General features: G+C 46.5%; 1 protein-coding gene across 5 annotated transcripts in view; it reads right to left on the bottom strand.

Annotated features, from left to right (window-relative positions):
- Positions 1-25,333, bottom strand: part of DLGAP4 (DLG associated protein 4) — a 197,315-nt gene that overhangs the window by 11,874 nt on the left and 160,108 nt on the right. For 4 of the 5 annotated variants that reach the window (XM_070472591.1, XM_070472588.1, XM_070472590.1 and 1 more), the window contains 3 exons: positions 20,744-21,105; positions 18,158-18,246; positions 17,199-17,611 (listed from right to left, as the gene is read on the bottom strand). In XM_070472591.1, the coding sequence (XP_070328692.1) occupies positions 17,199-17,611; positions 18,158-18,246; positions 20,744-21,105 (864 nt within the window). Of the gene's footprint in view, positions 1-17,198; positions 17,612-18,157; positions 18,247-18,501; positions 18,582-20,743; positions 21,106-25,333 lie in introns of all 5 variants that reach the window. The other variant, XM_070472589.1, reaches the window with a different exon arrangement.

Here is a 25,333-nt window from a genome sequence, read left to right as displayed (position 1 = left end):
TTCTCACTAAAGACAGTTCCAGGGACTTACCTAGTGGTCCAATGGTTAAGAATCAACCTTCCAGTGCAGGGGACACTGGTTTGATCCTCTGGTCGGAGAACTAAGATCCCACATGCTGTGGGCAACTAGAGAGGCCCGCACACTGCAACTAGAGAAAACTGATACGCTGCAACGAAGAGAGCCCATGCGAGGCAACCCAGACCCAGCATGGCCAAAAAGACCCAGCATGGCCAAAAAGAGAAAGTTCTAAAGGATGAACTCGGCAAAGAAGAAAATGATCCAGGAAGGAAGATCTGAGATAAGGAATGGTGAACAAAGAAAATGATAAACACATGGGAATTATTATTTATACACACATTTAGATAATTGAAAATTATATAATGATAATGTGTGTGGTTTTAAATCACAAGAAAACAGATAAATTATATGTTAAGGCTTTTGTGTTGTTTGGAAGAAAGGTAAAAATGTTGAATAACTTATAATTTTAAGTGTTAAAGAAACAAATACAGTGTGTAACTTCTATGGCAGATATGGCTAGTTGTCCTAGCGTTTGTTTCTCCTTCTCCCTCAGAAGTAGAACCTTTTCTTTATTTTGTGTCAAACAGCAACTTTATTCAGATGAAATAAAACACAGAAATTTCTCAGGCAAACTGGATTTTCTAGGACAAAGTACTGTCAAATGGAAAATATGAGACATGGTATGCAAAGTCATAGAACAAGTTACACTAGCATCAGTGTTGAATAAGAAGCCTTCTGCTGTTAGTATGATGTCCGAGCTCTATAATATGCAAACTCTGTCCACCAAGCGCAGCACAGGCATTTGAAAACAAGTTATCTGGGGGGGACCTGTAGTTTTAACTGAGTACATGGCTGCCCGGACTCAGGCATTTCCCAGGCTACCCTTGCGACAAGCCATGAGTAGCCTGGTCAAGGGGACAGAAGTGGGAGTGGTAGGTGGGGCCAGCTTGCTCTATTTTGCTACTGATTCTTTTGCTGCTGGAATGCATTTGGGGTTCTGGAATCTAGCAGCCATTGGGAAAGATGAGAAGATCTCATGAATGGAAGCCAATTATGAAATCAAACCTAAAGAAGAAAGAAGCCTGGGGCTCCAGCATTACTATTGCAGACATTCTTGAATGTGAGAGAAATAAACGGTCTTGTTCAAACCACCTTTTCTTTCCTTTTTAAATGTTATTTATAGGCAAACTTAATCCAAATTAAAACACAGCCTCAAAATAGCAAAGGGAATGGAGAGAGAGAGGGTGTTAATGCAAAAGAAGGCAAGAAAAGAGAGGAAAAACAGAAGCTCTAAAAAGCAGAACGAAGAGCACAAAATAACCTGGTAAGAATAAATCCAAAGAAGAGAAATCCTATTGTAAATGGATGACATTTTCTACTTTGGAAATAAAAATCAACAGATTGAACAAATTATCAAACTCAGGTATATGCATATAAGAGGTATAAGAGGCATAATTATAAGGCAAGTGAAAAGTTGAAAGTGACTGAAAGCTGTGTAACATATGAACACTAACCAAGGAAAGCTGGTATAGCAATACTCTCAACACTTTACAAAAAAGACTTTGAGGCAAAACACAATTAGGCATCTGGAAAAATAGAATGAATCACTAAACATTAACCAGGGATATTATTACATCTTGAGCTTGATAGATCTAAGATATCTTCAAAATAGCATAAAGCAAAATGTGACAGAACTTTAAGGAGAAATGGACCAATTCACCATTTTATAGAAAGTAATAGACTTCCCTCGTGGTACAGTGGATAGGAGACCCACCTGCCAACGCAGGGGACATGGGTTCGATCCCTGGTCCGGGAAGACTGCACATGCCTCGGGGGCAACTAAAGCCCATGGGCCACAACTATTGAGCCCTTGCTCAGAGCCCAGGGGCTGCAACTGCTGAGCCCGTGAGTTGCAACTACTGAAGCCCATGCTCCTGGGGCCTGTGCTCTGCAACAGAAGCAGCCCCTGCAGTGAGGAGCCCGTGAACCGCAAGACAGAGGAGCCCCCCGCCCCCTCCACAGCAACTAGAGAAAGCCCTCACAAAGCACGAAGACTCGGCACAACCAAGATAAAAAATCTTAAGTGCATGATACACATCCCCTAACAACACAATTACACTGACGACAAAATAAAAAGAAGCCGATCTTCTGGATTAACATCCCCCCTCAGTTCTCCCTCTCTAGCCTCATCTTGCATGTGTTTCCTTCGCTCTCCCCATGACCATTTCAAATGCTCCCCAACCTCCCGATGCCCCCGACTTCCTCTGCTCTCCCACTGCAGGGCGCCCCATCACTGCTTCCTCCTGTCACTCTGGAGGAACTGTGCGTTCTCTACTAGTTCAGTTCCTTCTCGCCCACCTAAGAATGTCATCCAACAGTTATCCCCTTTCTCTCCTGCATAATGATCCCCTTTCTCTCCTGCATAATGAATTTCCTTTTTCTGCAGAGTCGCTGTCAACAATATAGAAATGTGCCTGTGTCACTCCATTTAAACATAAAAAGAACAACAGAAAAATCCTAGCCCTCCCTTTGACCCTTCGCTCCCTTCATTTCTCTGCTCCCTGAAGAGAAAACTTCATCAGTGGAGTCATCTGTACTTGCAGTCTCCCAGTTACTATTTCCTCTTAATCCTCAGTCAGGCTGTCCGCCCCTCGGCACCCCGCCACCTCCAAAGCAGGCCAGCTCTTGAAGCCCGTGATGACCTCACATTCCTAAACCCGACCTGCTGTGCCCATCAGAAAAGCATCTGACACAGTCGATTTTCTCTTGAGAATTCTCGTCTCATTTTTGACCTTAGGTCTGTAGTTGGATGGCTTTCAAATATGATCTCCAACCCGGAGACCTGGGGAGACCCAGACTCATGTATCCAACTGCCTGCTTGACCTCTCCACTTTGATACCTAACAATGTGTGTAATTTGATAGTGTTCAAAACCAAACTCCTGACTTTTCTCTGGATATTTACACTAGTCTTTCCTATTGCAGGGGCAGCTCCATCCTTTCTGTAACTCACAATGCCAAATCATTTTTTACTCCTTTCACTCTAAGTCTAGATCCAACCCTATCAGGAAATCCTGCTCTACCTTGCAGATACACCCAGAATCTGACCCCTCCCTTAAACACTCCACAGTCTCCATCTCCTCTTCCCCAGATCCTGTTACTTCCTTCTAACTCATCTTCCAGCTTCCCCTTGTGCCCCTCTCCCCCGCCTTTGAACAGAGAAACTAGATTAATCCTGTAAAAAAGAATGTCACATTGCAGGGCTCAGAATTCTCCAATGTGTTCTCTTCTGGGAAAAGCCAAGACTTTACTCTGAGGGCCTATGTAATCTGGGGCTCCGCCACGCTGACTTCATCCCCCAACTCCGCCTGCTCACTCCTGCAGCTATACTGGCTGCCTGCCCCAAGCCTGGAACATGTCAAGCTCTTGCTCACCACTGGAATTCTCTGATCTTCAGAGTTCTAAGACTGCTTCTCTCTTCCTTCCTTCCAGCTTCTGCTCCAAGGTCACCTTATCTGGGAGGCCTTCCCTGACCACACCATGGAGGACAGCAACACTGCCCCCAGCCACGCAGCACTCCATCCTGCTCTTACTGGGCCCTGTTTTCTCTGTTACATGTCTAACCATTCTGCGCATTGGATGTTTAGTTGGTTATTTTCTGTCTCTCGCCATAAGAATGTAAGCTCCATGAGGGCAGGCACTTCGTGTTATTCTGCTATATCCCCAGGAGCTGGTGTGTGGAAAGAATTCAGTAAATATTCACTGAATATTCATGGCATGAATGTCAGGACCAAGGGAAGGATGCTGCTGACCTCCTACTGTCCCACAATGTCCTGATGCTCCTGCGGTTATACAAGATGTGCATGAGACACGGTGAGATTAGAAAGACAGACACGAAACTGCCGTTTGAGCAAACAACGTGATCATTTATGATGTGAATCCAAGAGGATTCAGGGTTGTACAAGGTTGCTGGACACAAGATCAATGTAGATGTCTCAATGTTAAGTAAGCAAATATAAAACTCATTTTACTACCAAAAAAAAAAAAAAAAAACAAACCTAGAAAGTAGCAAGGAATAAATCTAATACAAATACGTAAGGTCTTCATAGATATGTTACTCAAACTTGAAAAGGAGCATATAAGAGGGAGATCTGAATAAATGAAGAGATAAACTGCATTCATAGCTAAGACGACTCAGTATTTTTTAGGTATCAGTTTTTCCCAAAGTAATCTATAAACTCTATTTCTAGTCAGTGATCCAGCAAAATATTTCTGAGTAAGTTGATATACTAATTCTAAAACTAGGGTTGGAAGAATGAAGATAGAAGCAGACTTTTTCTTTCTGAACAAAAAGAACAGGGAAGGGGGTTCACCCTCTAGATGCCAAGGCTGCCAAAAAGCTATGGCGATTAAATCATATTAACACGAAACAGACAAACGGGTAGCAGAAGAGAACAGAGCTCAGAGACACACCCCTGCGTGCGTAGAATTCTCGGCAGAGGTTACAACTGCTATGACTAATCAGCAAAGAAAGCAGAGACTCAGGAATGTGTTGTGACAACTGGCTCTGCATATGAAAAAGAAAGATGAGATCTTAGAATGCACAAATGTAAACTGTGTATAAACACCTACATATGAAAAAACAAGAAACCCCCAAACTTTAACTATGAAAAAAATCACTGGATAGAGTAGCAAACTTATAAGCCTGCTCAGGCATGTTGTAAAGCCGCTGGAAAAGTAACTTGGAGCAAGTTTTGTGAATGGAAATGTAGTGCTCAAGTCACATTCTGCTTTAAAAAGTTGTAACAAGTACAGATGACTTAAAAAAAAAAAAAAATCACTGGAACACAGAAAGTGTTCTTAAGAAATACAGGTGCATTTGATACAAGAAGATGTAACAATTATAAACATCTATACACCTAATGACAGACCAACAAAATATATGAAGCAAAAACTGACAGAACTAAAGAGAGAAATACCCAGTTGTATAGTAACAGCTGGAGATTTCAATACCTAATTCACGATAATAGAACACCAGTCATAAATAAGGAAAAGGATTTAAACAACATAATGAAACAACTACATCTAACAGACACATACAGAGCACTCCACCCAACAACAACTGAATACACATTCTTTTCAAGTATACATGGGACATTTTTCAGGACAGACCATGTGTTAGGCTACAAATTAAGCACTAGTAGACTTTTTAAAAGATAATATCATACAAAGTATCTTATTTGACTACAAGTGGACAAAATTAGAAATCAGAAATAAAAAGAAAACTGGAAAATTCACAAAACTGGAAATTAATACACAGTTTAACAACTGATAGAGCAAAGAAGAAATACAAGAGAAACTGGAAAACAGTTTGAGACAAATGAAAACAAAAGACATAACACACCAAAATTGATGGGACACAGCAAAAGCGATGCTAAGGGGGAAATTTATAGCCATAAAACATTTACAATAAAACACTTATGAAAGATCTCAAATCAACAACCTAACTTACAACCTAAGAAACTAGAAAAAAAGATTCAAATACTAAAATAAAAAATGAAAGTGGGCATATTACTACCAATTCTACAGAAATAAAAAAGGATTATGAGAGAATACTTAAAGTAACTGTACATCAACAAATTTGAAAACCTAGATGAAATGGACAAATTCATAGAAAAACAAAACCTACCAAGACTAAATCATGAAAAAATAGAAAACCTGAATACACCTGTAATTAGTAAGGAGACTGAATCAGTAATAACACTTTCTCAATAAAGAAAAACTCTGGATTTGGTGGCTTCAATACTGAAATCCACCATTTAAAAATGACTAAAAGCACTCCTTAAACTTTTCCAAAAATTGAAGGGGAGGAAACACTTCCTAACTCATTCTATGAGGCCAGCATTACCCTGTTATCAAAGCCAGACAAAGATACTACAAGAAAACTACAGGCCATCATCCCTTATGTATACTGATGCAAAAATACTCAACAAAATACAGAATTCAGCAGCATATTAAAAGGATTATATATATGACCATGTGGGATTTATTCCTGGAGTGCAAGGATGGTTCAACATGTGAAAGCTGATCAATGAAATATGCCACATCACCAGAATGAAAGGGAAAAACCATACAATCAATTCATGCAGAAGAAACATTTGACAAAATTCAACACTCTTTCATGAGAGAAACAGTAAACAAAGAATAGAATGAAACTACCTCAATAAATAAACGCCATATATGAAAAACCCACAATGAAATACTCCAGGGTGTTTTCTCTAAGATCAGGGATAAGGGAAGCATGCCCACATTCATCACTTCGATTCAACATAGGATTGGAAGCTTCAGCCAGAGCAGAAAGGCAAGAAGTAATAAAAGGCATCTAAATTGGAAAGGAAGAAGTAAAATAACGTTTGCAGATGATATGACCTTATACGTAGAAAACCTAGATTCCACCAAAAAAATCTGAGAGAACTAATAAATGAATTAACCAAAGCAAGTAGGATTAGGATACAAAGTCAATACACACAAGATAAGTTGCATTTAAGAAATTCCCTGGTGGTCCAATGGTTAGCACTCTGCACTTTCACTGCTGAGGGTCTGGGTTCAATCCCTGGTCAGGGAACTAAGATCCTGCAAGCCATGTTGTGCTGCCAAAAATAAATCAGTTGCATTTCTATAAGCAATATGTGAGCCGTGAACTTCCAGATGTTCAAGCTGGTTTTAGAAAAAGCAGAGGAACCAGAGATCAAATTGCCAACATCTGCTGGATCATCGAAAAAGCAAGAGTTCCAAAAAAACATCTATTTCTGCTTTATTGACTATGCCAGAGCCTTCGACTGTGTGGATCACAATAAACTGTGGAAAATTCTGAAGGAGATGGGAATACCAGACCACCTGACCTGCCTCTTGAGAAACCTGTATGCAGGTCAGGGAGCAACAGTTAGAACTGGACATGGAACAACAGACTGGTTCCAAATAGGGAAAGGAGTACGTCAAGGCTGTATATTGTCACTCTGCTTGTTTAATTTATATGCAGAGTACATCATGAGAAATGTTGGGCTGGATGAAGCACAAGCTGGAATCAAGATTGCCAGGAGAAATATCAATAACTTCAGATATGCAGATGACACCACCCTAATGGCAGAAAGTGAAGGGGAACTAAAAAGCCTCTTGATGAAAGTGAAAGGAGAGTGAAAAAGTTGGCTTAAAGCTTAACATTCAGAAAACTAAGATCATGGCATCTGGTCCCATCACTTCATGGGAAATATATGAGGAGACAGTGGAAACAGTGTCAGACTTTATTTTGGGGGGCTCCAAAATCACTGCAGATGGTGACTGCAGCCATGAAATTAAAAGACGCTTACTCCTTGGAAGGAAAGTGATGACCAACCTAGATAGCACATTAAAAAGCAGAGACATTACTTTGCGAACAAAGGTCCGTCTGGTCAAGGCTATGGTTTTTCCAGTGGTCATGTATGGATGTGAGAGTTGGACTGTGAAGAAAGCTGAGCACTGAAAAATTGATGCTTTCCAACTGTGGTGTTGGAGAAGACTCTTGAGAGTCCCTTGGACTGCAAGGAGATCCAACCAATCCATGATAAAGGAGATCAGTCCCAGGTGTTCATTGGAAGGACTGATGCTGAAGCTGAAACTCCAATACTTTGGCCACCTCATGCGAAGAGTTGACTCACTGGAAAAAGCCCTGATGCTGGGAGGGATTGGGGGCAGGAGGAGAAGGGGACAACAGAGGATGAGATGGTTGGATGGCATCACCAACTCGATGGACATGGGTTTGAGTAAACTCCGGGAGTTTGTGATGGACAGGGAGGCCTGGCGTGCTGCAATTCATGGGGTTGCAGAGTTGGACACGCCTGAGTGAACCGAACAATAAATATCTGAAAAGGAAATTATAAAAATGATTCCATTTATGATGCCATCAAACAGAACAAAGTATTTAGGAATTAACTAAGGAGGTGGTAAACTAGTACAATGAAAACTATAAAACACTGTTGAAAGAAATTAATGATAAATGGAAACATACCCCTTATTCATGAATTAGAAGACTTAATATTGTTCAAATGTCAATACTACCCAAAGCAATCTTCAGACTCAATACAATTCCTATCAAAATTCCAGTAATATTTTGCAGCTACAGAAAAATCGATCCTAAAACTCATACATGACTTCTCTGGTGGCCCAGTGGTAAAGAATTGCCTGCCAATGTAGGAGACATGAGTTCTATCCCTGGTCCAGGAAGATCTCACATCCCACCGAGCAGCTAAGCCCGTGCATCACAGCTGCTGAGCCTGTGCTCTGGAGCCCAGGAGCTACAAGAGAAGTCACTGGATAAGAAGTCCTTGCGCTGCAACAAAGAGCAGCCCCTGCTCACGGTAATCAGAGAAAAGCCTGCGCAGCAAGAGGACCCAGCACGGCCAAAAACAAATAAATAAAATTATATCTATAAAAAAAGTAAGACATTGATGCTACCGTCTTTTGGGTTCTTGCCAAGGGCTTCGTGTTTCTAATCGTGCATTAATACACAGCCTGGTGGGGTTGATATTGGTCCACCCAAGTCACATGTGAGGAGGTGGAGGCCTGGAGGAGTGAGGTGACTCACCCAAGGTCTCCCTCACAGCTCCCTTTCTCGAGAGAGCTGAGGAGATGGGATGGCGGGCCCCCTCCCTCAGCCTGCTGGCTCTGTCTACCCCTGCTCACCTCTGTCTCACAGCTAAAGGCCCGGCCTCCTTTTCAGTTCCTGGCTTGGGCTGCATCCATCTACAAGTTAGGGTGATGGTGGTGGCAGCTGCAGCAGGCACGGCTGGTACCATTCACCACGGGCACTCAGGCCAAGCACTCCTCATACCCAGGGTCCCATCTTACCCCAGCCATAGACTAAGAGCGGGGGTCATGATCCCCACTGAACAACGGGGAGAAGTAGGCTCAGATGTGCTCAAGGTCACACAGCTGTGAGCGGTGGAGCACTTCACTTCCATGTGCTTCTTCTTCAAGACAGGATTTTAATAGCTCTGACCTCACTGGGTAGCAGCGAGTAAACAAGATGGTCAGTGTGTCGAGAGCTGGCTCATGGTAAGCCGCCCAGTGCTCAAGGCTGATTCTCTGGAATGAGTCTTATCAACCCCCCAGGCCACAGGAGTTTCCACAGGCTATATTTAAGTGTTCCTTTCATCTGCACCTCCTTCAACAGCAAGAAAGACATGTGTGCAACTTGATCTTTATAATCTTGCTTCTCCAAGGGCTCCCCCTTATCCAACCAGGCATGTCCTGCTTCCATCTCCCTCTCTCAAGTTAATGACCTCCCCAGTCACCTGTGGCCCAGACCAGGGGAGCTGGAGCTCTCCATCTGACTCCAACCCAGGGCCCCTCTGGCTGGTTCATTCGGAACATTCAGAAACATTTGTTTATCCATTCCTTCCTCCTCCACCCCAGGTCTCCCTGTTTCCAAAGCCTTTCCCATATAGCAATCAAGTGTGATCTTTCTAATAAGAAAATCTGACCATCTCACTGTTACTTCAGATCTTCAGGTGCTCCCCGCCCTGCCTGGAGGGTAATGCTAAATACTTTGATCTGATATTTGAGGCTCTTCTCAGTCAGCTTCCTACTCTTGTGATCCCCCCATCCCCCTCTTCCCATCCCTTTCTTTCAATTGTGGTTCCTGGAACCTGCCCTTCCCTGCTTCCCTGCCTCTGTCCCTGTTGTTCCCTCCAGTTGGAATGCCTGGAGGATCTCCACCAGGTTTCTGCATGATAAGCAGGTACCAGTCTCCTTCAGGCACCTTCTTGATAACACTCTTCCAGAGATCTAAGAACAGTGACATTAAATTTTATGGCCATAAGAAAAAACAAAAACAAAACACAAAATTGTGGCCAGATGCAGCAAATACATAAATATTAAACACAAAAAACCTGTGGCCATAAGTTAGACAAGGGCCTTGGCTGGACATACATAATTTGATCAGAAAGCATGGTTGTCAAGGAAGAATTGTGGTCCTAAGATAGAAGTGTCATTATTGGCAACAGACAAAAGACGGAAGCAACCCGTGTAGCCACTGACAGATGAACAGGTAAGCAAGACGTGGGTCTTTCCCCACAAGAGAATGTTATTCAGCCTTAAAAAGGAAGGAAATTCTGATAGAAGCTATAATGTCCATGAATCTTGAGGACATTATGCTAAGTGAAATAAGCCAGTCACAAAAAGACAAACACCATATGATTCCATTTATATGAGGTGCCTAGAGTAGTCAGATTCACAGAGACAGAAAGAATGGTGGTTGCCAAGGGATGGGGGAGGGGGAGTGGGGAGTTAGTGTTTGACAGGTACAGAGTGTCACCTGGGGAAGATGAAAATGTTCTGGAGATGAACGGCGGTATAACACAAAACCTATTTGAGAAAGACAGTCACCTGCATGGGTGTTACTGATTCACCTGAGCAGTCAGAATACTTATCTTGAATCTAAGGGACAGAACAACGTGCCCACTTCTGTCCTTACGTTATAGTCACAGATGCAGGGCTGGGAAAAGGGCTCCATGCAGAGTTCGGGTTCAATAGCAGGGGCTGGGGCTGCTTACTGAGAAATGTCATCATGTTGAAAGAACATATGCTCATAATACTACAGGAAGGTAATACTGTTTGGCATAACATAATAACCCTTAGCAGGGAGGCCTTTTCTCAACCCAGAAAGAATCAAGAATAGTGCCAGAAAGTTTAACCTACTCTACCAACACTTTGTCACTAAGGTATCTTTGCACCTTCACCTTAGGCTTTTTTTTTCTTTTAATGTATTTGGCTGCACCGGGTCTTAGTTGCAGTATGTGGGATATTTAGTTGTGGCATCTTTTAGTTGTGGCATGTGGGATCCAGGTCCCTGTCCAGGGATCAAATGGGGGGCCCCTGCATTGGGATCGTGGAGTCTTAGCCACTGGACCACCAGGGAAGTCCCTTCAACCCCAGGCTTATTCTCATCTGTGTCATCCAATACGACAGCTCCTGGTCGTATGAAGCAAGTGAAATGTGGTTTGTCTGGATTAAGATGGGCGATAAAGTATGCACTGGACTTTATTTTGGACTTTAAATACTTAGTATGAAAGTAATGTAATGCCTCAATAATTTTCTGTGTTGAACACATTTTGAAACACTGCTTACTTGGACATACTGAATAAGATAAATGTATTAAAATTAATTTCATCTATCTCTTTTTTTCTTTCTAAATGCAGTTTCTAGAACATTTAAAGCTCATGGTTTACACTGTATTTAAAGTGCTGCTGTAGGTGCTCCGATCCTAGGCCACCAGGCAGGGTCAGTGGTGGACGGCGTGGAATGAATGAGTCTGTGAGCTCCCTCCTGCTGCCTAGCATCTGGGATGTCAGCAACCAGACACAGGCCCCCAGCAGAAACTAGAGGATTCTTTTCTGAAGATGATTCTGAAGGCTTATAGAGAAAAGATACTGACATTTCAAGATCTTCTAAGGAAAGGACCAGTCTGTCACCCAGTCGCCCTAGAACAGGATGCCCTTAAACTCAGATAGGCAACAAACTACTCTGGTTCAGCGTCAGCAGTACCTGCCACACTGTCACCAACAGAAATCAAAGATAATTTTATGTCGCATTACAGCGGTTACAGTTATCTCAAAATAATGCTTACTGTTATCATTACTTTAAAATTTAGTAGATAGACTACAAGACTGTATTATTTAATGCCTTAAAAAAGAAGTACATATATTATCACATCACAAGTTTATTTACTATTTTATTTAGTAACTATATATTAATGTACCTGGTTTCCTTTGTTATCTTGACATGATTTTTACTTTGTGTTATTTGAAACCAACATTCTGAGGTGTCTGCAAGCCTACCTCTCAGAAGGCCCTGCCCATAGACCTGCTGGTTACCTCTCACTGCCTCATTGTTTTTTGTCCTAATTTAAAAAAAAAAATTTTTTTTTGTTTTGGTTGCGCTGGGTTGTCCCTGCAGCTTGCAGGCTTCTCTAATTGCAAGGGCGTGTCTGTAGTTGCCCTGCGGCATGTGGAATCACAGTTCCCTGACCAGGGATCAAACCTGAGTCCCCTGGGTTGGAAAAGTGGATTCTTAACCACTGGACCACCACGGAAGTCCCTGTCCTAATTTTAACTTTTAGTAAATTAATATATATTTATAATTCAAAAAAACAGAAGCAAGGCAATAAAAGAAAAATAGATAAATTGGATTTTATCAGAATTAAAAACTTTTGCACATCAAAGGACACTATGAAGAAAGTGAAAAGACAACCTACAGAATGGAAGAAAATATTTATAGATCATATATCTGATAAGGGCCTATTATCCAGAATATGTAAAGAACTCCTAAATTTAACCACAAAAAGAAAAACAGCCCCATTAAAGAGACTATCCCCATTAAAGAGACTATTTGAATATAATTATTTCTCCAAAGATACACAAATGACCAATGAGAACATGAAAAGGTGCTTAGTGTCAGTCATCAGGGAATGCAAATCAAAATGACAACAAGATGCTACTTTATACCTACTAGGATGGCTATAATTTTTTTTTTTAAAGATGGAATAACAAGTGTTAGCAAAGATATTGTGAAACTGGAACCCTTATGCATTGCTGGTGGGAATGTAAAGTGGCGCAACTGCTGTGGAAAACAGTTTGGCAATTCCTCAAAAAGCTAGACATAGAATTACCATATGACCCAGCAATTCCACTCCTGGGTTTACACTCGAAAGAACTGAAAATTGGACTGAAACAGATTCTTATATCCAGTGTTCACTGCAGCATTATTCATGGTAGCTATAAGGTGAAAAAACCCAAATGTCTGCCAATAGATGAATGGACCAAACAAATGTGGTATCAATATTTAAATACAGTAGAATATACTATTCAGCTATAAAAAGGAATGAAGTTCTAATATGCTGCAACATGGATGAACCCTGAAAACATGCCAGACACAAAAGGACAAACACTGTATCATTACACGTACATGAAAGATTGAGAATGGGGAAATTCAGAGGCAGAAGGCAGATCAGAGGTCACCAGGGGCTGGGTGGAGAGGGGAATGGGAAATTATTGCTTAATGGGTACAGAATCTCGATTTGAGGTGATAAAAAAGTTTTGGAAATAGATGTTGGTGATACACAACATTGTGAATATAGGTAATGCCACTGAATTACACACTTAAAAGTGGTTAACAGGGCAGGTTTTATATATATTTCACAGTAACAAAATGAAAAAAAAATTAAGAATTACCACATGACCCAGCAATTCCATTCCCACATATATACCCAAAAGACTTGAACACAGGTAGTCAAACAAAATCTCATACATGAGTATTCATAGCGGTATTATTCATAATAGTTTTATCTGCTATTATGAGTTTTATTCTGCTATTAGAGAGTTTTTATCCTGATGGTTAAATAATTATTTCTTCATCTTTGACGTTACTACTGTATATTACCAACACACCAGTATATTACCATGACTGTTGCTATTTTATATAATTTGCTTTTGCTAACTCTAAAATTAAGTTTTATTTTTTGGCCATGCCACATGGCTTGGGGGATTCTTATTCCCCAATCAGGGACTGAACCTGAGGCACAGCAGTGAAAGTGCTGAGTTCTAATCACTGGACTGCCAGGAAATTCTGAAGTTCTATTTTAAATTAAATCGTAAAATTAAAAAACAAGAGGAACTACTAGGCTAACAATAAAATTAGTGATCTTATAGTCCATCCCTTCCTACTCCTGGGTTAGGTGCTCACTTTCAATATGAATAAACAACCAAAGATTACTGGACATTCCAAGAAAGATTCCAACTGAAAAAGATACATAGAAGGATCTAAAGGAAATAGAGACAACACAGAGACACATGAAAACTTAAATAAACATATATGTAGGTCTTAGAAAGATAGGAGATACTCTATCCATGTAACAAGGAAAAAATGTTACGAAAAAGGAACAGAGTAAGAAAGTACTGTTATACGGATGGACGGAGTGAAGTCAAGAAAACCTCCAGATCTCAACAGATTTCTCCAATAAAAGATACACAAGTAGCACATGCAAAAATACTATACACTTTATTAGCCACCATGGAAACACAAAGCCACAACAAGGTACTACTTTACCACTGTGATGGCTATAATCAAAAAGAGCAGTAATTACAAGAGTTTGTGAGGATGTGGAGAAATTAGAACCCTCGTGTGCTGCTAGTGGGAATGTTATTAATGGAGCAGTCACTATGGAAGTTCAGCAGGTTCCTCCACAAAATAACCATATGACCCAGCAATTCCACTTCTGGTTACATATACAAACTTGTACACAAATGTGCATAGCAGCATTATTCATACTAGCCTCAAAGTGGAAACAATTCAAATGTCCATCAACAGCCAAATGTTTAAATAAAATGCAGTATACCCATAAAATGGAATATTATTCCATGATAAGGAATGAAAACCTGATACATGCTACAACATGAATGAACCTGCAAACCGTGGCAAAAAAAGGGCAAAAGTGAGACACAAAAGACCTGTCATACGATCATACTGTATGACTCAATTTGCATAAATGTCCAGAATAGGCAAATTTGCAGAGACAGAATTAGTGGTTGCTAAGAGACAGTGGGGCGGAGGCGATGAGAAGTGACTGCTTATAGTCATGGGGTTTCTTTTTGGAGTGATGAAGATGATCTGAATTCAGATAGTAGTGATGGTTGCACAGCATTATGAGTATACTAACTCTACTAATAGTAACACTGTAAAGTGGTAAATTTTATGGCTTGTGAATTGTATCTCAATAAAGTTGCTACAGCATGGAAAAAAAAGAAAAAGCCTTCTAGAAAGACACACAATAAACAGATAACAGACAAAAAAAGATCTGAGACAGGGTCAACTCAGCAAACCCAACATCTGAGTGACAGCAGTTTCAGAGAGAGAAAACAGAAAAAGTAGAAGTGAGGGAATTATTTTTTAAAAATTAATGCAAGACTATTTCTCAGAAACAAAGGTCTGAGTCTCCACATACAAGCGGCCTATTAACTACTGGCACAAAGACCTATTCCAGGACACATCATCTAGAACCTTCACAAAAGAGGTAAAGTGAAGACTCTAACAGCTTCCAAGGACTGAGAACTGGACCAGCCTCAAACTTTAAGGCACAAGTGAAAGTGAAAGTCTTAGTTACTCAGTCGTGTCCAGCTGTTTTGTGACCCCACGGACTGTAGCCCGCCAGGCTCCTCTGTCCATGGAATTCTCCAGACAAGAAAACTAGAGTGGGTTGCCATTTCCTTCTCCAGGGATCTTCCCGACCCTGGGGCTGAACCCACATCTTCTGCATTACAGTCAGATTGTTTACCGTCTGAACCACCAGTGAAGTCCACACTTTTTTTTTTTTTTAAGAGCACAAGTAATGGAAGCTAAGTACAATACAGCCTCTTTAAGGTTCTGAGGGAATGTTATTTAATATTATATATATATATATCTACATTTATATAAAAATAATTGGTATTTATTATTTTCAACTTTACACTCAGCCAAACTTTATAAGGTCTGAAAAAATACATGGTGGTTTCCAAAAATTTATCTCCAACTGAAGGTGTGCTCCAGTAAAGTGAAGGACTAAACCCAGGAAAGCAGAAGACCACATGGTCCAAAAAGCAGGAAAGTAGCTAAGGGCAGTGCCAGGTGATGAAAAGGGAAGTCTCTGGACAGCAGCTGGGAAGCAGGCCTAGAAAGCAACCTGGCCAGACCAGAGCTGGGGACAGAGGGCACTGGGAAAGACAGGAGATCCTGAGATGATCTGATCCATCTGCACACCTGGGGAACAATGGTGGTGGGGGGCGGGCAGATCTCCGGGGGCATGTGAAAAAAATTACAAATGAGAGCTTAGAAAACAAAGTATACAAAAGAGGAGGCAACCATTCATTTTAGGAAAAAGAAAGTGTATGAGACAATGAAATCCTACTACAAGGCTCTGCAGTGAACATCATTTACGTGCTCACGGTAAACAGAAATATTGGTTGTTTTTTTAATGCCACACTGATGTAATATATGGAGGGTGGGACATAGGAAGGGGAGGTGACACAGCTAAATATGAACTATTATGGCAGATTTCAATACATGATGATGATTAACTTGAGAGAAAATGAAAGGTATTCCCATTAAAAAAAAAAGAAGAAGGATGAAAGAAATATTGAAGGTAGATACCAGAAGACGGAGCAGTTGAGAGCTGAAGGTGGGAAAGGCTGAGGAAGAAGGGCAGAGGGCTGGATGATTTCCATTAGGAGCAGTTCAGGATCCATGCCTCTGCTCTGATTTTATAAATACTAGTACTGTAAGAAGTTATTAGGTATATACCTCACAACAGTTCCCTGCACGCCAGTGGGTGTGACATCAAAGCTGGGAACTGGCCTAGAGACAGTGGCAACAGGGACTCTGCATCATCAAGGGGCGCCTTCCTCAGGCCCTGCCCACCAGGGGTCAGTGGGATGCTCCGTCCGTCCCACCTGGTCTGTGGAGGGGAGCGAACTGGGGGCCAGAGCTTCCCCTCCCTCTACCAACCACCTGGGACTCCAGGCTCCCTGCATATTCCGAGATCTTTCCTGAACTAATTTCTCAGGGGAATTTTTGGAAACAGGCATGGTATAGACAGAAACCTAAGTAGGGAAGTAGATGATTTCTGTCTCACCCATTCACAGTTCCTCACACCCTGCTGAGCCCAGAGTTAGATCCTTGATGCTTGGCACACAGTAGGTGCTCAATAAGGAACTGCTGAAGGCGTAATTATGGTGCCGAGTTTCCGTGCGTGGTACTTCCTCAGACCTTGAACATGCACCACCACATCAGAGGGTAGGACTATCTCCACTTACAGGTAAGAAAACTGAGGCTCAGAGAAACCTGCCCAGGTCACTTCCCCAGTAAGTAAAGAGCTGGGATTCAACCCCGGGAGCGGCTGACCCCACCGCCTGTGCAACTAGCAGCCGCTGACATAAATTCTTTCTGGAAAAAGGCTGGTTATGTAGTTGCATAGAAGGAAGAAAAGCAAGAATGAAAATAAGAGGTGGGCTCACAACTGAGCCAAGAAGAGAACTTAAAGAGACTCCCCCTGGTGAACCCTGGAGACTCGGGGTTGCCACCCCCCCGCCCACCCGAGAGCTGGCCTGGTAGTACCCACCTTCTTCAGAGAGGCTGTTCTCTTTGGTCTCCGTGTCCATCTGGCAGCACCAGCCCTCCAGCCGCTCAGTTTCTGCCTGGAGCAGCTTCAAGAACCAGTAGCCGTCCCGGCGGCAGGCCCCGGGCTGTGCTGGCTCTGCCGGGGAGCTGGAGGAGGTCTCCAGCCAGGGGTCGGGCGGGGGCAGCGAGGACGCCTCCAAGGCAGGGTCGCTGTTGTCTCCATAGGAGAGGTTGCGCTTGATCTGGGCAATCTTGGGGGCCTGCCGGGGGCCGGCATCGATGCTGATGGAGTTGGGGTGCGGGGTGCAGTCTGGGAGGCTCTTCTCAGACGACTTACAGCTTGAGTCGTTGGCATCCTGGGTATCGGAGTCGGTGTCCCGTCTGGAGGACATGCTGTGAGAGGGGGCACTGCTTCTGTGGGGGGGTGGGCAGGGAACAGCGTGGAGGAGGGGTGGGGACAGGAAAGGGTGAGTCACCAAGAGGGTTGGAGACCAGAGGCCACCCCGACCCGGACACACGGGAGACAGAGAAACGGATGCATCGTCTGCTCACCATGCGCCTGAAGCGGGTCCCACAGCCCCGTCTCATTCTCAGCTCAGCCCCCGCCCTGCCCGCACACGCACACACGGACAAGGTCATAAGGTTGCCTGTTTACTGCAGCGGGGCCAGGAAGCCCACCAACATTGGGGGTGCTGGGCCGTGGTTCTGCCCGGCCTCAGCCCCCGTGGCGATTCCTCTCACGGAGCAAGCGCTCACCCTTGCTCATCAGCGCACCCGGCAGCCCGCCCGCCCGGCCTTCCACGCCTGGACCACTGCCCGCACCCCCAACCCAGCTTGGTTATTAGAAATCCAGCAAGGAGAAGTGGGTTAGGGAGAGCAGGAGGAGGCGGCGCAGGAGAGGTGAGAGTGGAGGGAGGGAGAGGAGAGGGGAGAGGCAGCCACCACCTCGGTGCCACTTACCGCCAGTCGTCCTCTACCTGAACCCCGATGGACTGGAATTTGGTAGCGGGACTGGGCTCCTCGTTTGGCACTGGCTGAATGCAGTCAACCTTATTGAAGGACAACGACAGCCACGGCACGGGGACAAAGACAAAAATAAAAAAACAAACACCACACTTGCTGCTGAAATTCACATTAGTGGGACGACGCAAATGGACGAGCCGACAGACGCACACGAGGCATGCGGACACTGCACATGGGCCCAAGGCCGGACCAGGTGAAGCCGGGCACTGCTCATTCGCGCGGAGGCGGGCGGGCAGGCGGGCGGGAGGTGGGATGGGGTGGAGAGGACCGCCTTTCCCTACTCTGAGGAGGGTGCCATCACATCGATCGCTTTGGGTCCGTTGTCCTCCGAGAGGTGGGAACCGTTCCTTCTAGTCCTCTCCTTTACACGCATCAGAGAGAAGAAAAAAAAAAAGGACAACGAAAGAGAAAGAAAACACACACACACAAAGCCACAGCCGTTATCTGGTGTAGTTGAAGCCGGGCTGTCTCGAGGCAGAGGTCACTCCCCCAACCCTGCAGCTGAAGGGCAGGCTGGGGCCGCCGCACGAGGGGCAAACCCTGGGCAGCGGCTCTGGATTTGAAAGCTGTCACCAAGGCCACAGCCGGCCCAGTCCCTGGGCCCTACGGGATGCCATCCCTGGGCCTTGATCACACTCGGCTGAGGTTACCGTCAGCACCAGGTGGGCCGGGGGAGCAGTAAGGACCAGAGCCACGTGCAAGGTTAGTGCTCTTTCTCTATACCAGTGATGCCCTGAGCCTACCTTTCATTCCTGGGACAGAGGTATGTGGCCACAGAGTGGCCAGGCTAGCCCCTCCATCACCACTCATGAATGAGGGAGAACCCACACTTGAGCCAGGGCTCGAGGCACCAAGGAATGGATGAGGGTTGTTGGGACTGTCACTGGAAATTGGAAGCTCTGGTCTCTTGGTTTCAGAAAGGCCTTCTGGGACAGGGCTGAGCACCAGTCACTTCCCCACCATAGAGGATGTAACTGCACGTCTCCTTCAGCTAGAGCCAGCTCAGGGGACGGGGCATCACCGGCTCCCAAGAACTGCTTGGAGAGCTTGGATGGGGGTGGGGTGATGCGACAGGGAGAAGCCTAGATGGGCCTGAGAGCCAGAGTTCACAGCCCCGTGTGAGCCTCTGAGTGTAGGAATCAGGGTGACTAACTCTCTCTTGGGCCTTCTGTAAAGATGAGAGCATCTGGTTTGGCCAAGGAGAGGGTGGGGCTGCCCAACCAAGACTAGGCTATTTTCTGTACCCCTCAGAATCCCTCCAGAGTGGCATACAGGCCAGGGGCTGAACTTCTTATGAAGCAGAACAGAAAACATAGTCTCCCGGCCAACTTTCTCCTTGTATCCATGGCGAAACTGTAGCCCAGAGCTGCCTAAACTCTGCCTCCCCAAGAAGCAGGTGCAATCAATCGGCCAATGAGCCACCTCTGGTCCATTCAGCCCTCCAGAGAGTCCCATGTTCCTTCTATAATTCTGGTGCTTTGTCGTGCACTTGGCCAGGGATGGCCAGGGAAACAGAGATCCTGTCTGATCTAAGCCACCACACACGCCACCTGGAAGTCCTTGATCGCCATTTGGGTTAGGAGAGGCTCTGCCTTCCTCAAGCTCTCAGCCCACTGTAGCTGCCCTCCCCACTCCCTACTCCCCACCCCTGCCCAGAGTGTGCTTTACTTAAGGGTGTAGAACAGCTCTTGAAAGTTGCAAGGCGGGGCCGAGGTTCCCCCCCACCCCCCCCTCAGCTTACAGCACAAGTATTGATATAAGATCATGCAGGAGGCACCGTGCGGCAGTGCGGGGGAAGCTAGCGCACCCGGCCCTGCTGTGTGCTGTGGTCAGGAGCGCACAGTGAGCCCAGCTTCCTGAAGCATCTCCTGGCTTTGGCCCCTCAGTCCCAGGGAATTATCTGCCTGGATCCTTTCTTGCGGAGGGAGGCGTCAGGACCAATGTCCCACTTCTCAATCTGCTGTGGGCCTGGCACCCTGAGCAACCTACCTGTCCCCAAGGCCTGAGAAGGCTCTGGGCCAAGTCCCCCTGGAGCAACCCCCAAGGCTCCGGGCCCTGGGTCCTGGTACCCCTGGCCCTTGGCGTCTACGCTCCACGCTGCTCCCACCACCAGGCAGGGCCGCAGCCTCCGCACCTGAGCTGACCTTGGATCAGGGAACTGTTGGGCCAGTCCTGTCTCCCACATGTCGGCTGGCAGGGCAAAGGGTGGAGTGAACAGACAGACAGAGGAGGACAGGCAAACAGTGGACAGGAGATGGCTGGCTGAGTGTAACTACATTCACCGGGACAACCCATCACTGGAGCAGGGACACGTGCCCACAGCTGCACGGCCCGCACCACGTTCGGGCGACCTCGAGGAAGGCATGGCTTATTGGTGGAATTTGGTTTGGCCACTTGGGGCCGACCCCCCAGAACAGACAAACCACCGTGACCCAGGAGACCTAGTGGGCCTCCACCAGATGTAATTACACGCAGGCAGGTGCGCGGTGCAGGCCGAGGACAGAGTGTGAAAGGGGCCCCTACTTGTATTCCTATAGATGACAGTTTCCTTTTGGGGACGGCCTCAGGGTGGGATTCAGAGCTGGTCAGCGTCCCTTGTTCGCTCTTCAGAGCTGCATGTTTTGGGGGTGGCTCGGGGGCCTCGGGGGCTGGGGTGATGCCGCCCCGTGTCACGCTGGGCGGGCGGGTACTGCTGTCTAGGCTGTCCGAGGAGTTGCTCAGGCCAGACTGGCTCGTCACTTCACTCTTGTGGTCCTGGCTGTCCAGGTAGGTGTCCTGGGCGGACTCGGTGCTGCTCTGGACTGTGACGGAGATGAACGGCTTTGACGTGGTGCGTGGAGGGACCGGTGGCGGGGTCTTCTTATACGCCACTAGGCATGATGAACCTGCAGATGGGTGAGAGGAGGGCAGGGCAGGGGTGAAGCCACCAGCCCTCTGGAACCCCTTTCAGGGCTGAGGCCCCACCTGACCCGACCCTAGCTCTGGCCTTGGTGAGGATTTCTGGAGGAGAATGGGGGTCAGACACAGCCATGACCAAGACAGACAGACCTGAGCCCTGTCCATCCTCATGCTGAGTCAAGGTCAAGTCTAGTGGGGGACCAACCACAGGGACCAACACACCCTCCCCCTCTTAGTCCCACACAAAGGGATTATCCAGCTGGGGTACCCACGTGGTCAGGACAGTTAAAGAATGGTTAACCTCACTTATCCTCAAGCTCACTGGGACCTGCCACTCCCCTTCTCGTCCTTCCCTCCACCCTGCTCCTCTGCGCTGCAGCCCCCTCCCTGTCTGTTCAAAGACCAACACGTCCTTCAGGGCTCAGTTACCCCTCCCCACAGGGTGCCGTTCCACCCCACCACCTCCACCTCATTATGTGAGAACACACACCAGTCCGCCTCCCCCGGGACTCCACCACGCCCAGGCAGACTCCCTGTTTCCAGCAAGACTCAGGGAACTATGACCTGCCCTGGGTGGGAGGGAGGGTCTCAGAGTCCCGTTCCGATCCTGGCCCAGGGCTGGCTCCACTTTCGGTCTGAAACAGGAGATGCTGGTCAACTAGCAGAAGCTACTTCCTCTGAGGGGTGAGGTCACATCCAGTGGCTTTTCTTGGCATCTTAACTCCAACTGCCCATTCCCCAGTGAGGATGGAAACAGCCTCTACCCAAGTGAGGACCACAGGAGCCAGAGGAGGGGCTCTAAGCCTTGCCTTCAAGGGGCTGCCAATCAAGGTGATGGTGATGGCACAGAGCCACCGGGGCCATGGAGAAGGCACAGGAGAACCCATTCATCTGCCCCACGAGATGTCACCAAGCAAACATGAGAATGACCGAAATAAGAAACGGTGACAACACCAAATGCTGGTGAGGATGTGGAGAAATGGAATCGCTCGCACACGGCTGGTGGGAATGTAAGATGATACAGCCACCATGGAAAACGATCTGGCAGTTTCTTTTAAAATTAAACATGCAAATATCATACAATCCAATAACCACACTCTTGGGCATTTAGCCCATAGAAATGATAACATGTTCACAAAAAACTTATGCGTGCATGTTCATGGCAACTTTATATGATATAGGCCCAAACTGGAAACAATCCAGATGTCCTTCGATGGGTGAGTGACTGTGGTGCACCCAGACCACAGAAGACCACTCAGCAGCCAGAAGAAAGGAACCACTGATACAAGCAACCACTTGGATGAATGTCAGGTGAATTATGCTTCGTGAAAAAGCTATCTCAAAAGTTACAGATCATGTGATTCTATTTATAAAACATTACTGAAATGACCTAATTATAGAGATGGGAACAGATTAGCAGTTTGTGCGGAAACTAGGGGGAGAGAGTGATGAGGAGGATGAAGCAACTTGGTTATAAAAGGGTGACAGGGAAGACCCCAGTATGTGCGAATTGATGGGAGCTGTGTATCTTGACCGTGCTGGTGGATACAGGCACCTGCACTTGTGATGAAAGCACATTGGATAAAACACACCACAGGTGATACAAGTGAAGATGGCGAAATCTGAGTAAGATTGCTGGGCTGTATCTATGTCAGTATTCCGACCAGGACAGCAGACTACAGTTCTGCAAGATTTTATCACTGAAGGAAACTGGGTAAAGGGTACCAGGATCCCTCTGTATTATTTCCTGCAAGTGTATGTAAATGATCATTGCCTAAAAATAAAAAGCCGACTCAATGGAAAAGACCCTGATGCTGGGAAAGATTGAAGGCAGGAGGAGAAGGGGACGGCAGAGGATGAGATGGTTGGATGGTATCACCGACTCGATGGACATGAGTTTGAGCAAACTCCAGGAGATGGTGAAGGACAGGAAAGCCTGGTGTGCTGTAGTTCGTGGGGCTGCAAAGAGTCAGACACGACTGAGTGACCAAACAACAACAAAAATAAAAAACGTAATTTAGAAAATCCGCCTGTCCGTTCACCTGACAGACACATGCACCAGGCCAGGCCCGCAATGGGGACCAGGAGAGTCAGGGGCCCTCAGCAGAGCGAGAGCTGTGACACGAGTGCTTCAACAACAACAGAGGCCACCACAGAAGAGCCCCAGAGCCAGGAGCCATGTCTCGTGCCCGATCCAGTCCAGGGGACTCAGTGCTCTGGGAGCTCAGGGCTCAGAGAACTCAGTTCCTCCTCTGTTCAAAATTCCCCAGCCTGCCCGGGGAGCCCCTTGGACAGACATACCTGCTACATCACTGAGGTCAGACAGCCCAGGGCCAGCACGGCTCTGACTGCTTTCTCGTTCTGAGGGAGATAGGCCTAGGGGTGAGCCAAAAGTTTACCACTCCCCAGCCCCTGGTGGGAGACTGGACTGGTTCTCTGACCAGGCCTGGGCCAGTCTCCCTCAAGAGCTGGACACGTAAAGCAGCCCGTTGAAGCCCACGGCCAGCAGAGCCTGGACTCACCGGGGATTTCATGATTCGTTTGTTTGGTTGGCCTGAATGTCACAAGGAAGCATCAGTGGTGTTTTCTTCCCCAGGAGGAGGAAGTCTCAATCTGCTCAAAATGCTTAAGGGGGGACACCTCCCTAAGAACATCTTCCTAAAGGGGGTGGCAGTGAGCATGAGGACTCAGAACTGGGCTCTAAGCTTAGCTGAGGCCCTGTGATTGCAGTCGGGGTCCTCGTCTCCCACTTGTGTTGTAGGCTGACACTGGCCTGAAGGAGTCAATCTGTGCAGGGACCCACCCCACCCAGGAGACAATGGGACCGTCCACAGTCCAGGGCCTGAACAGAGGGCTGACCCTCCAGTCTCTCTCTCAGGGTGTGGCCAGAGTCCTGCTGAGGCAGCCACTCATCAGAGAGAGAGAGAGAGAGAGGGAGAGAGAAAGAGAACGTGAACTAGGGAAGGCCAGGTCAGATAGCCAGATGTGATAAAAGGACAAGTGAACTTATCTTGGATTCTCTATGTCTCCGGGGGCACAGGTGACAGACAAGTGGTGTGACTAATGGACTGGATTTCAAGGCCCTGGGGCCTCTGTGGGTGGGAGGCGTCACTCACCTGTGAGCACTGTACCCCCCCCCCCCACCCAGGACAGGAGGGTGGGGCCTGACTTTCTGGTACAGCTCTCTTTCACAGGCATGAAATGCCAAGAAATACAGGCCGACACCTCCACAGCCCCTTCCAGCATCCAGATGCAGCCAGTCTGTGTTCTGAACACCGGCACTTCCTCCCACCTTGGGGCTTTTACACATGCTGTCCCTTCTGCCTGGAAGGCTTCTCTCAGCTCCTCACGTTTCAAGGGTCACTTCCTCCCAGAGGCCTCCCCTGACTGCTCCCTAATCTCGCGTCTCTCAGCATCTCCATCAGAGCACCTGCCATGTTTGTCATCTGCTCATCTCAGCAAATCTTGCCAGTGGTTACAGGCCTGGAGTGGATGGGGGACTCTGTCTGTCTTGGCACAGCAGGTCGTGTCCCAGGCCCATGGTGATGTCTCAAGCACAGAAAGCTAATTATTCGCTGAATAAGAAAAAGAACCTCACCACTACAAAAAAAACCCTCGGGTGCCGAAAATCAAGATTTAGCCATAGTGAAGGCTTCCGGCACTTTAGAACCCGAGGTTCTAGTCCTGTCCCAACTTTGGAGCCCTTTCTGTTTGGTCCCACCTTCCCATCCCGACAGCCTCACCTCCCGCCCTCCCACCCCCTCAGCATGCCCCTTCGAGCTTCAGAGAGCCCTCCCACCCTTTCCCAAACATGCCACACTCTTCATGCACTGAAGCCCTCTTGCACATGCATCATCTCAGGCAAAACCCCTCTGCATATCCTCTGTGTTTCCTGCCCTCCGGCCCATTCCTCCACCCCCAGCCCTTTCTGGCCCAGGCAGAGTCTGACCCTCTCCTCTGGGGCACTCGAGACTGTGGCCAAGTCTCTGAGTGTTTGTCCCATGCGTGTCGGCAGCCAGTCCCCAGTCCAGAGAGGGTGCACAACCATCATTTGCCAATGAACTTTAGAGGAAGCAAATGCCCCGAGACCCAAGATGTTGGCGCCGGCCAGGATGTGACTGCGGCCCTCCCTGCCCTGTGTGGAGACGTTCTGTGTGCCGCACTTGACACCAGCGTGGCGAGTGGGGCCAACTCTGTGTCCATTCACCCTGGAAA

The sequence above is a fragment of the Odocoileus virginianus genome, chromosome 9 (genome assembly GCF_023699985.2).
Source record: "Odocoileus virginianus isolate 20LAN1187 ecotype Illinois chromosome 9, Ovbor_1.2, whole genome shotgun sequence".
Taxonomy (NCBI): Eukaryota; Metazoa; Chordata; class Mammalia; order Artiodactyla; family Cervidae; genus Odocoileus; species Odocoileus virginianus.
Note: the sequence above shows the minus strand (reverse complement) of the source record. Positions and strands in the feature narration are given on the sequence as shown.